At 48.9% G+C, this 12,839-nt stretch overlaps 1 protein-coding gene across 5 annotated transcripts in view; it reads left to right on the top strand.

Moving 5' to 3' along the window:
- The window catches only part of Jade2 (jade family PHD finger 2), a 50,087-nt gene that overhangs the window by 17,638 nt on the left and 19,610 nt on the right, over positions 1-12,839 (top strand). For all 5 annotated transcript variants that reach the window (XM_042688816.1, XM_042688813.1, XM_042688815.1 and 2 more), the window contains 3 exons: positions 4,292-4,449; positions 10,431-10,579; positions 12,034-12,245. In XM_042688816.1, coding sequence (XP_042544750.1) covers positions 4,292-4,449; positions 10,431-10,579; positions 12,034-12,245 — 519 coding nt within the window. The remainder of the gene's footprint in view (positions 1-4,291; positions 4,450-10,430; positions 10,580-12,033; positions 12,246-12,839) is intronic.

The following is a 12,839-nucleotide window of genomic DNA, read 5'->3' as shown; positions in this document are numbered from 1 at the left end:
AATGTTGAGTGGATTTTTAAGTTATTATTCTTTTTAAATAAATAAAACCAACTTAACCTCGTAGTAGCTTGAAATATGGCTAGGTAGCGGGTGACTTTTCCAAGAGGCCTTCTTTGGTGTTTGCACTTAATTTTAACTGTACATTTGCTTTGGAGTGAGATATTCTTTATCATAGGGTTTATGCTCTATCACTTGAACCATAGGTCTTCTTTTAGCTCTGTGTGTGTGTGTGCATGTGTGTGTGTGTGTGTGTGTGTGTGTGTGTGTGTGTGTGTGTATGTGGTTAACTGGAGATGAGTCTCATGGACTCTTCAATCCCTGGTTGGCTTTGAACTGCAATCCTCAGATCTCAGCTTTCTGAGTAGAACTACAGGCATGTGAGTCACTGGTACCCTGCAGTGATTCAGTTCTTCTTTTGTTATTATTTTTTGCTGGTCCTGGAGCTAGAAATCTGAGCCTGAGCTCTTTTCTTTTTTTTTTTTTTAAATTGTTATCATAAAGATGATGTACAAAGGGCCTGAGTTCTTTGCTTAAGGCCTAGTGCTTTACCACTTGAGCCACAGTTCCACTGCTGGCTTTTTCTGTGATTAATTGGAGTCTCACAGACTTTCCTGTTCATGCTGGCTTCAAACCATGATCCTCAGATCTCAGCCTCCTAAGTAACTAGGCTGAAAGGCATGTGCTACCGGCGCCTAGCTAGTAATTCATTTCTTAAGGAAGCGAAGAACCAAGGTTCCAGGATGAAATGTTCAAATGGCAGCCATAAATCACTACAGTGTCCTGGAACTCCTGGCCCGTGTCAGCAGAAGTTACCCGTTGTCATTATTTGCTTTTGGAAGTCACTGAGATGTTACTTAGGCTTTATTAAACTGCTTGCTTTCAGCTCTTCCTGGGGAAACAGGTATAAAAAGCTAAACTTTCAGATCATTGTTGTCTTTGGTGACAGGAAAAGGAGCAGCCAGTCAGGGTCATGTAGTATATTCCTGGGTGACACATCTGAGCATCAGAGGGTCTCCCCCCTTGTCCAGGGTGATGGGGCACCCCCAGCACTCAGGTTGATTATTAAATAAGAGTTTGAGGCCTTTAAACATCTTTTACACTGTTTGAGGAAGCTGCAATTAATATCTCCCAAGTAGCTCAGTACAACTTGGTTGCTAGGCAGCAAAACCCTTGAAAGATGATTTGTCAATTTTGGCTAAAAGAGAAAAGTAGTAACCATTCACATTCTAGGAAAATTGCTGCTCTCCAGCTCCTAACTTCCTTGCTGCAGCAAGAATCCCATTCTTCAGTGTCCATTTTACGCTTTCTTTAAGTGTTTTAGGAGTTTTAGAAGAGTTAGCCTTTTCCAAGCCTAACTCTCAGTAATTCAGAACAGATGTGTAGGTGCCTTGTCTGTGGACAGGTTTTGTAGAAATGGACAGACTACTTTGGAAGGTAATGGAGTCCCCAGCTGCTCACTTAGGGCCTTGGGTAGCAGTCCAAGAGTCTGATCTGTGGAAGGATCTTGAGTCATACAACATTTGTTAGCACCTTGGCTGTGCCAGGTTGAGCTCACCTGGAGGAGGAAGACCTGGCAGAAAACCAGGAGATTTTAACGTAAGGGCCATGGTAGTTCAGTTAAAGCCCAGAAGCTGGTGTTGAGCAACACTTCCCAGGAGAGCGTCACCTGGGGCTGGGTTTTCTGGGTGGGAGGCTCAGGGGTTCTTGGGAGAGAGGTCAGACATAGGTACATATATGTGGTCACAGGCCTGGAAGGCCCTCCCTTGGGGAAATCCACCTGATCTGGCTTCTGTGACAAGTCATTGGGTGGCGAGGCTGTGGGGGAGGGCTGGATGGCTCAGGATGTTGTCCTGGTCCACTCTGCTTCTTCTACCGTGTAGACCTTGAGTTTTTAGGGAGACCCTCCATCTCAACCAAGGATCTGGGTGTGGTAGGTCTAAGCCTGTCACCCCAGCTCTGTGGGGAGGGGGGGAGGATTGTCATCTGAAGCAGGTCCCAGGCAAACCAACAACACTGCCAGATCCCTCTTGAAAAGTATGCCACAAAGGGCTGAAGAGCGTGGCTCAAGTGGAGTACCTGCCTAAAAACCATCATCCCCTGGTTCAAAACCCCAGGACCCAAAAGAAATGCACTCTTTACCTGACTTACAAAACTGTAACCCCTTAGAACATCACCTTTATAATAACGATTTTTTTTGGGGGGGGGTCCAGTCGTGGGGCCTGAACTCTGGGCCTGGGCGCTGTCCCTCAGCTCTTCAGCTCAAGGCTAGCATTCTACCACTTGAGCCACAGTGCCACTTCTGGCTTTTTTCTTTTTGCTTATGTGGTGCTGAGGAATCGAACCCAGGGCCTCGAGCATGCAAGGCAAGTGCTCTACCACTGAGCCACCTTCCCAGCCCCATAATAACGATTTTTTAAAAAAAGAAATCAAGTTAAAAAAAAACAATAACACAGGACCACTCCCAAAAATAATAGGTATAAAGTGAAGCAAAGAGATAAAATGAGAAGTGGCTCTGGTAGACATTCCCTTAGCCAGTGATCAGAAAGGGTCTTCCCAGAGGCCACCATTAAGGAACAGCCTAGTACAAGGGTGTACAATCAGGATTACAAGAAGATTGTACAAGGGATTACAAGCAGGTTGTAACCACCCACATCCAGGCCTCTTTAGAGAAGTATCCTCTAGGTGCTCATAGAAGGTTAGCTAACAGCTTTGTCTCAGGTAGACAAACTCCAGCTCAGAGCAACCATCCTAAATCACTTTTGGGGGTCAGCTTAGATCCTAGGTTTGCCAAATTCTGTGCTGAGTACCCCTAGGGCACTAATATTGTCCCTTGCTCTGCTGATTATGGCAGAATCTCCAGAGGCCTCTGTGAGAAGAGGTCTCTGTCAGCAAAGGCAGCTGCTTTTATAAACACCCCCAAAAGCATGCGGTGCCTAAGAGTGTGGGTTGCTTGAGTTTACACTCTCCCATTAGCCGTCTTCCTGCTTGCTAATAACATATGCAAATTATCAGGGCTGTGAAATCTTCACCACATTCCATCTTCTGTTTAATTAACATTTAATCGTAATCTGATTTTAATTTTTTTCACACTGGCACCCTAATTAAATGTTAGGGTGTTAGTCTTAACAATTAAATTATATTGGCAAATAGAGTCTTCAAGAAACTTGACCTTTTTCAAGCCAGGGCCTTCCCCAGCTAGAGGCAGACAGTAATTAGATTCTGCAGGTTGCTGCCTTTAGGCCCACCCGGTGCACCCATTCAGCTGCTGCCCACACGGTCCTGGGTTCCAGCAGGTTGCACACAGTCAGTAATGACGCCCCCTGATGGCAGACGTTTGTGCTGAATCTGATAGACGGGAGCCTGGGGAAGGCCAACGCCCCTCCCCCACACCCCAGCATTAAGATTTATCTAGTGTGAATCCATAACACGATTTAAACTTCCCCTAGTGATTCCCTAAACAGTCACATACTGTTAGTATTACATTCACAGAAGCCTTTCTGCCCTTTGATTTTTTTTTTTTTTTTTTTTGTCTTTTTGCTGCTGCTGCTTTTTTTTTCTCCGCCAGCCCCTACCCTTTTCTCTCAGGTCCATTTCCATCTCTCTCTTCTTCTCCTTCTCCTTCTCCTTTTTTGTCAGTCGTGGGGCTTGAACTCTGGACCTAGGCACTATCCCTCAACTCTTCAGTTCAAGGCTAGCACTATCATTTGAGCCACAGCGCCACTTCTGGCTTTTCCTGCTTATGTGGTGCTGAGGAATTGAACCCAGGGCCTCATGCATGCAAGGCAAGCGCTCTACCACTGAGCCACCTTCCCAGCCCATCTCTCTCTTCTTGTAACTTGTACTTCAGTGAGTCAAAACAACATGAATTAAGTTTGTCACAATTTTTGGAGTGTGTGTGTGTGTGTGTGTGTGTGTGTATGCCAGTGCCAATACAAACACTTGAACTCAGGGCTTTGGTACTGTCCTTTAGCTTTTTTGCTCAAAGCTGAGTGCTCTACCACTTGAGCCACAGCTCTACTTATGGCTTTTTGCTAGCTAATTGGAGATAAGAACCTCATGGACTTTCCAGCTTGGGCTAGCTTTGAAGAGCAATCCTCAGATCTTAGCATCCTGAGTAGCTAGGATTACAGGTATGAGCCACTGGTGCCCTGCTCGCATTATTCTTACTGCGTTTGTTGCATTTATAAGAGAGCAGACAGAAGGCTCACGTGTGTTGTGTTCCTCTGCCTCTTCGCTGGCCTGTGGAGCAGGTTACCCTGACTCCATTCCTGCCCCTCTCTCCCCTTGCCAGGTTTTCCGGACCGACTTGATTACAGCTATGAAGATCCCAGATTCATACCAGCTCAGCCCAGATGATTATTACATCCTGGCGGACCCATGGCGACAGGAATGGGAGAAAGGTGTGCAAGTTCCTGCTGGGGCCGAAGCTATTCCAGAGCCTGTGGTGAGGTGAGCCAAATCACCAGGCTGGGGGCGCTGTTGAGGCAGAGGACAAGGAAGGGGGCTGCATGCACCTCCATCCTTGGATCTTCATTTGTCTTTTTTCTTTTTGTCTTTTTGCCAGTCCTGGAGCTTGAACTCAGGGCCAACGCATTGTTCCTGAGCTTCTTTTGCTCAAGGCTAGCACTTTACCACTTGAACCACAGTGCCACTTCCTGCTTTTTTTTTTTTCTTCTGTAATTTATTGGAGATAAAGAGTCTCATAGACTTTTCTGCCCAGGCTGGCTTTGAACAGCAACCCTCATATCTCAGCCTCCTGATAGCTAGGATTCTAAGCATGAATCACCATTGCCCAGCTTTTCATTTCTTATAAAGGACCCTCTAAGAGGGTCTAAAGAGGGGGAGCCAGATGCCCACACAGTAGATGCTTTGGAAATTGTTGCTAGTAGACCAGCCTCTGAGTTGCCTGTAGGACTGAGTCAGAAAGGAAGTCCTCAATGGACTGCAAAGCCTGCTGGTCTAAGGGGTAGAGAGACTTCTGGAAGCCCTTGGCAAGACATAACCGTGTGGCTTTTGCCTCTAGATACGGTGCTATGTGCTTCTCTCGGCACCCTGGGGAACCCTCAGGGCAAAGAGGCCTGGTGTCCCCCCTCTCCCCATCAGCCTGCTTAAGCTGGGCAGCTTGGGTTATTGGCAGGCCCTTCCCAGCCTTGGCAGCCGCATGGTTATCCTTGAGCCCGTGTAGATCACAGCTGTCCCTTCTCTTGACATTGGCACCATCCCTTCCTGGCGACCAGCTTTATGACTGGTTTGTATGTGCCACACAAACGGCTTAGTGCCAGCCCTGTGCTGGGTATGGATCACAGGTGTTGTGGCCCTGCCCAGGTGCGCTGTGGAACAGTAACTCCTGAGGGCTGAGTGCCAGTGACACTTGAGTGGGGCCTTCTGGGAGTCAGAGGAACCCTGGCCTGACTAGTAAGCTTGGAGATACATGCTCAATGTGAGAAAGAATGGAAGACTTTTTTGCTGGTGGTAGTGGTCATGGGGCTTGAACTCAGGGCCTGAGCACTGTCCCTAAGCTCTTTTTGCTCAAGGCCAGTGCTCTACCACTTGAGCCATAGGACCACTTCCAGTTTTCTGGTGGTTAATTGGAGATAAGAGTTTCATGGGCTTTCCCACCTGGGCTAGCGTGGAACTGTGATCCTCAGATCTCAGCCTCTTGAGTAGCTAGGATTACAAGCATGAGCCGTCAGTGCCCAGCCTGCATGGAAGATTTTAAATTCTCTGTATCCCCTTCTGCATCATGGGTGAAGTTCCTTGTCAGACCAAAGACCTGTGATTTGACCTCTTTGAGCTAGTTTCCTCTTCTGTAAGATAGAGATAATGCCAGTACCTGCTGGAGGATATAGCGGTGAGGATTAAATGACAACACCCATGGCATGTTGTCCCCATGTGTGTCCAGGATGGTGGGGCGGGGCAGGCCATCTGCCAGGCAGAGAGGCAGGTTCTAATCAGATCTGTCTTTTCTACTTGATGCCAATATCAGGTGGTTCTGGAAACATCCGCTGGCCTGGGTAATGAATTACAGATGCTTCCACACCAGTAGCTTGGCTTTGGTCTGCCCGACGGGTACTTTATCTGTTGACATCAGGAGGGGAACACGTGTCTGCATTGCCTTGGCTTTATGAGGTGCATTCCCAGCATACACATGGCTGAGCTGGGCTGACATGAGCCAGGCACTCGCAGCCTGTCTGAGCTTTGGAGAGAATAGCCTGGGGCAGGGACAGGGATCCTCTTAGAGAGTTCTCCCTGCTCTTCCCAGGCCCTTCGCTATCTCCCCCAGCCCAGCCCCTCTGTCTCCCTGGAAACCTGGGCAGCCGTAGTCACCGTGGATTGGAGGGTCTGTGCCTGAGGCCTTGCTGTGCTGAGCCTCTTTTTGTTTCGTACCAGAACTGGGGCTTGAACTCAGAGCCTCACACTCCTGCTTGGCTTTTTCACCCCAAGCTGACATTGTACCACTTGAGCCACAGCTTTTTGCTGGCTTGTTGGCGATAAGAATCTCACAGACTTTCCCGCCTGGACTACTGGCTTTGTGCTACAGCTGTTGGTGTTCATCTTCTCATTGAATGATCTTCCTTGCCTTACAGACTACTCAGATTGGCTAGATGAGAGGAAGTCGGGAAATTCTGGGGAGTTTCCTGCAAAGCCCACAGGGGGTCTGGGGGGGTTGCTGGGGCCAGGAAATCACAGGCCACAAGAATAAACCTTGGGTTGTCCCTGTGAAGCCCATAGCAAGAATGATGGGCCTGAATGCTACAGTCCCAGTCCCTCTTGCTTCCCTCCCAGCCTTTGGACACATTTACCCATCTCCTGGTCTTAAAGCTCTCTGGATGAATGCCCCTGCTCAATGTGGCCAGAAGACTCAGCCCAGGGCAAAAACGAACCTCTGATACCTGTGTGCTCCTCTTGAATAGAAATCCCTCCCTCCCCTTAGATCTCGGCCCAGCTTCTGCTTCCTCCTTGCTAAAAGCTCAGGGCTGCTGGCTGAGAGGCAGATCTACAGCCATGTCCTACCCTGGTAAGCCTTCCAGGGACCAATCGGGGCAGGCAGCTCATAGTTGGAAACCCCAAGAAACACAGGCAGTGCCTTTTCTGGTTTGTAAGGCAGCTTTGAGCCCTGCTTCCTCAGAGGGAAGACCTGGATCTTGGTTCCCAGGGGTGTAGCTAGCTGGCAGCTGGCAGGCAAGCCAGGAGTGGTTGGTGTTATATTGGTAGGTGACCATTTGGACAAAGAGTGCCCCAAATTCTGACTAAGCATATGCTTAGGGCACCCGTAAGCCTGGCTGTGACAAATTTATGAGGCTGTGCTTTAAAAAAGAAAAAGAAGTGACAGTTTGCAACTGCACTGGTTGGACTGAGAGTTAATGTTGCTTCGTTTGGAATGGCCTGCTTTGTGGGAACAGCCCGCTATCATTCATTAAGGACCTCTTTATATGCTCCTCTTGTTGGGGGTCCTTTCCATTTCTCCTTTACCCACTCAACCTCCTCAAAGCCTCCCTTCTTGCAAAGAGGCCTTTCCCTCTCTCTGCTTTGGGCCCCTGCTTCCCTGCGCCTTGCCTCCTTCCTGTCCCCGTGCTGACATGGGGTATTTCCTGGAGCCTGCGCCCTCCTCACACACAGCTCAGTCATGTCTCTGTGCCATCTCAGGCCCTGCCCTCCCCTGCACATCCTACGCTGAGTCACAGCCCCTGGCAGCCCTGCCTTCGACCCCAGGAGGCCTCCCAGGCAAGTGAGGGGGCCTCTCAGGCCTGGCAGGCTGGCCAGATGGAGGCCAGGCTCCAGGCAATAACCATGGCAACCAAAGGGCGGGGGTATGGAAAGAGCTGGCATTTTAAACTGGTGTCAGGATTTGAGGCGCAGCTGCATAGATGGGACACTCACCCTGCCCAGGGGGGGGAAAAATATCCTCTTTCCATTTCAGGAGGTGTTAGGTAGAGATCCCAAAGCACTGTCATTCCAGCACACGCACACACACACACACACACACACACACACACACACACACACACACACACACTGTGTTTATTAAAGGTTACCTTCATAAATCCTGACAATCTAACCAGCTCTCATAAGGTATGTATGTTATTAGCTCATTTTTGTGAGGACACAGAGCTCTTCAGTGGCAGAGGTGGGCTTTGATCTACACCTGCATTCAGAGCCCTACCAGGGGCCTCAGAGACACCAAGAACTGAAGGAGAGTTGAGCTCCCAGGTGATCTGGGGCTGGTAGCAGGTGCATATTTGTTTGCAGAGAACTAGCTTGGCCTCCGATTTGCTGCTTGTGAACCTGTCTGAGAAAGAGCCAGGTACGTGTGTAGTGATGGTGAAACCTGATAGGGGCCTTCTGATGCCAGGGGATAGCTGGACTCAGTTTTTTCTTTCGTGGGGAGCAGTCCTGGGGCTTGACCTCAGAGCCTGGGCACTCTCCTGAACTTCTTTTGCTCAAGGCTAACGTTCTACCACTTGAGTCACAACACCACTTCCAGCTTTTTCTGAGTAGTTCGTTTATTTTTATTTATTTATTTTTTGGTCGGTCGTGGGGCCTGAACTCTGGGCCTGGGCACTGTCCCTCAGCTCTTCAGCTCAAGGCTAGCTCTACCGCTTGAGCCACAGGTCCACTTCCAGCTTTTTCTGCTTATGTGGTGCTGAGGAATCGAACCCAGGGCCTCATGCATGCAAGGCAAGCACTCTACCACTGAGCCACCTTCCCAGCACCTGAGTAGTTCGTTTAGAGATAAGAGTCTCGCAGAGTTTCCTGCCCAGGCTGGCTTCAAACCTTAATCCTCAGAACTCAGCCTCTTGAGTAGCTAGGATTACAGGCGTGAGCCACCCAGTGCCTGGCCTAGACTCAATTTTATTGAAGACCTTGGCGGTTTCAGGCTTTAAGACCAAAGGGACTTAAAGTCCTGAAACATATCTGGCTCTATCCCACTAGGTTTTTTAGGCGAGGAGCGTGGAATTGGTTCTGGCTGAGCAGGGTAGATGTGGGTATGGTGAACCAAAGCTGTAGGTCAGTTTTTTCTGCACAGCCTTTTGGGTCTTCTTCATCCTGTGTAACCCACAGTCATCTGATCTGTATGGTGGGCAGATAATGGAGGAAGGAGAAAGGGGAGAGAAGAGAGTGAGCTCTACTGGGCATTAACATCTCAGTTCACTGCCAGGTGCCAGTGGCTCACGCCTTAATCCTAGCTACTCAGGAGGCTGAGATCTGAGGATCATGGTTCAAAGTCAGCCTGGGCAGGAAAAGCTGTGAACCTCTTATCTCCAATGAACCACCAGAAAACCAGAAGTGGCGCTGTGACTCAAGTGGTAGAGAGCTCACCTTGAGCTGAAGAGTGGAGGGACAGCGCTCAGGCCCAGAGTTCAAGCCCAATGAACGATAAAAAAATATCTCAGCTCACGAGGTAAGCCAAGAGCAGAGAGACAAACGGCACATACTCTCCCTAATATGTGGATGCTAAAGCCAAAATGCAGAGATATGACAAAGTAAATGGACTTGAGAAACAAAGGACTGCTACTTATCACTCATTTTGCCATATCATTGCTAAATGACTCCATGTTTCTGACCACATATATGGTATATATATGAGCTCAACAGAGGGACACCAGGAGGAGGACAGAATCAGTGGGAAATGGGAAAACATACAACAGAGGAGCCCATCAGCTGCCCTGGACATAGATGAAAATGAACTAAGCAACTCAAAGACAGTGATGGGAAGGGAGGAATGAGAGGGAAAGAGGGAACAGCAAAAGGAAAGAAATGTAAATATCACCTGATGTGGAAGAAGTAATTGTATTGTCAAAGCTCATAGAATTCTACAGACTTTATAGACGATGATAATGACAATTTGCCTTGTGAAGGTTAAAAGGTGTGTGTGACTTTTAACTAAGTGTCACTATCCCACAATACTGTAAAATCTGTGAAATTTATATAGTCACCTAAGCACAATTTGTTTAAAAAAGAAGAAAAGAAAGTGAGAGAAGGGATGGGTTAGGAGCGATGGGGGGCAATGTTGTCAGACGCTTGGTATTCATATACTGTTTTGTAGAATGGGAACTTCTTTGTACAACTACTTAAAGATAATAAATTTTTTAAAAAGAAATCTCAGCTCAGCCAGGTGCTGGTGGCTCACGCCTGTCATCCTAGCTACTCAGGAGGCTGAGATCTAAGGATCATGATCTGATGCCCGCCCAGGCAGGAAAGGCCATGACACTCTTATCCCCAATTAACCTCCAGAAAACCAGAAGTGGTGCTGGGTCTCAAAGTGGTAGAGCCTAGCCTTGAGCAAGAAAGCTCAAGGACAGCGCCCAGGCCCTGAGTTCAAGCCCCACAATTAATAGTGAGTTGGTCCACCAACGCTGGATTCTCCAGGCTGATGGAGCAGCAGGCTAATGCCTCTTCCTCTACAACACTCTCCCTTGATTTCTCAGGCTCCTGCCGCCCTTGGAAGGCCCCTCGACATCCTCAAGCAACTCTGCACTTGGTGAGGGCTCCCAGCCTGCCTGGACTAGCCGCTATGACCTGGATGAGATCGATGTCTATTGGCTGGAAATCCTCAACTCAGAGCTCAAGTTGATGGGTAGGTGGTCCACTGTGCCAGAAATGGGGCTGGGACAGGGGGTTGGCATTTTCTTTCTAGCCTCACATTCCTCCCCTCCTGAAAGACAGTGGCCCAGACAGGGTGGGGGTCCTGCTGCTCTCCAATGGCTATAGTTTTGGTTCTCTATATCTGAAGCTTCTGCAGCCATCAGCTGGGAGCAATGATAGGTATTCATGGAGTTTGAGGGGAATGATGGCATGTCACATGAAGAATAAGAATGAGCTTTCCAGATGCTGATAACTTATTCCTAAAATCCTAGCTAGTCAGGAGGCTGAGCCAGAGAACTGAGGTTCAGATCCAGCCTGGACAGAAAAATCCTTAAAACTGTCATCTCTGAAATAACCAGCAAATGCCAGACTGGAGGTGTGACTCAAGTGGTAGAGCACCACCCTAGCAATCCCGAGGCCCTGAGTCCAAACCTCAGAACTGGCAAATAAAAGAATAAGGGAGCCGGGCTCTGGTGGCTCACGCCTGTAATCCTAGCTACTGAAGAGGCTGAGATCTGAGGATCATGGTTCAAAGCCAGCCCCAGCAGGAAAGTCCGTGAGACTCTTATCTCCAATAAACTGCTAGAAAAACCGGGAGTGGCACTGTGGCTCAAGCAGTAGAGGGCTCACCTTGAGCTGTGCAGGGACAGTGCCCAAGTCCAGAGTTCAAGCCTCACAACCAACAACAACAACAAAAAGAATAAGGAAGCCAGACACTGGTGGCTCATGGCTGTAATCCTAGCTACACAGGAGGCTGAGATCTGAGGATTGTAGTTTGAAGGTAGCCTGGGCAGGAAAGTGTGAGACTCTTAGACTCTTACCCCCAATTAGTCACCAGAAAACTGGAAGTGGCTCTGTGGCTCAAGGGCTAGAGCGCTAGTCTTGAATGAAAAAGCTCAGGGACAGGACCCAAGCCCTGAGTTCAAGCCCACAGCCAACCAAAAAGAAAATACAAGAGTGCGGGAGCATATGATGGAGCTAATCAGTGGGGTGTGGGGGGGAGGCTGGTTCTTCTGGCTGGAGCCCAGTAATTGGCCTCACCCAGGAAAGCCCAGCTTTTTGGTATTCAGCCACTTTTGGAACATTTCATCCTATAAAGGCTCCAGCAGTAGATTCTAGCCAACACTAGGGGATATAGCAGGAGTGTATCTAAACCAGCTCCACTCCACACACTGCATGCTCTCTGAACACAACATTTGTCCATGTGGTCTTAGGCAGCCTGTCTTCAGTGAGATCAGAGGCCAAGGTGGATGGTCCAGCCTCTGCTAGAAAGTCCCTCCTATGCCCAGTTTTCCTTAGTTCTCCCAGTAGGCCAGTGAACCTTTGGAGACATTCTCTCTGTCTGCTGCAGCCCCAGGATCCGAGGCCTCTTCAGACTTCAAGGGATGCTGGATTTCCTAACACTGATACTATCTCTCCTCCCCACACCCTGTTTCCTCCTTGTAGAGAGACCTGAGCTGGATGAGTTGACTTTAGAGCGTGTGCTGGAGGAGCTGGAGACATTGTGCCACCAGAATATGACACGAGCCATTGAGACACAGGAGGGGCTGGGCATCGAGTACGACGAGGACGTCGTATGTGATGTGTGTCGCTCTCCTGAGGGTGAGGACGGCAACGAGATGGTCTTCTGTGACAAATGCAACGTCTGTGTCCACCAGGTAGGGGACTCCCCCTCTCCCTCCCCCACACTGCAGACAGGCTGTGTGTGATTGTAGGGTTTCACAGGCCACCAGGGTACCAGCACTGCAGAAAAAGGAAAGTGAGTTTGAGAAGATTAAGTTGCTTGTTACGAGTTCTTCACACAGTCAAGGCTATGAGCCATTGTTACCATTAGTGCTATTAGGAAATAGGTACAGCTGGGTGTCAGTGGCTCACATCTGTAATCTTAGCTATTCAGGAGGCAAAGATCTGAGAGGATCATGGTTTTTCAAAGCCAGCCCAGGCAGGAAAGTCCATGAGACTCTTTATCTCTAGTTAACCACCAGAAATTCAGGATTGGAGCTGTGGCTCAAGTGGTGGAGTGCTAACCTTGAGCAAAAAAATCCTCAGAGACAATAGCCGGGTTCTAAGTTCAAGCCCCATCACCAACTTGTCCAGAACTCCCCAAGATAAGAGAAGGCTTGGATATCTTCAGGCTGTTTCTGGAAGTCCTGGCTAGGACCCAAGAATGCACTCTGGCTCTGACGTTCAGGCTCACACTGCAGCTGCACCAGACTCTGGGGAAGTCCGAGCTGGCTCTGACTTCCTACTTC

Source organism: Dipodomys spectabilis, unplaced genomic scaffold (assembly GCF_019054845.1).
Source record: "Dipodomys spectabilis isolate Male_0828 unplaced genomic scaffold, ASM1905484v1 ptg000119l, whole genome shotgun sequence".
NCBI classification, from domain to species: Eukaryota; Metazoa; Chordata; class Mammalia; order Rodentia; family Heteromyidae; genus Dipodomys; species Dipodomys spectabilis.
This window is presented reverse-complemented; position numbering and strand designations above follow the sequence as displayed.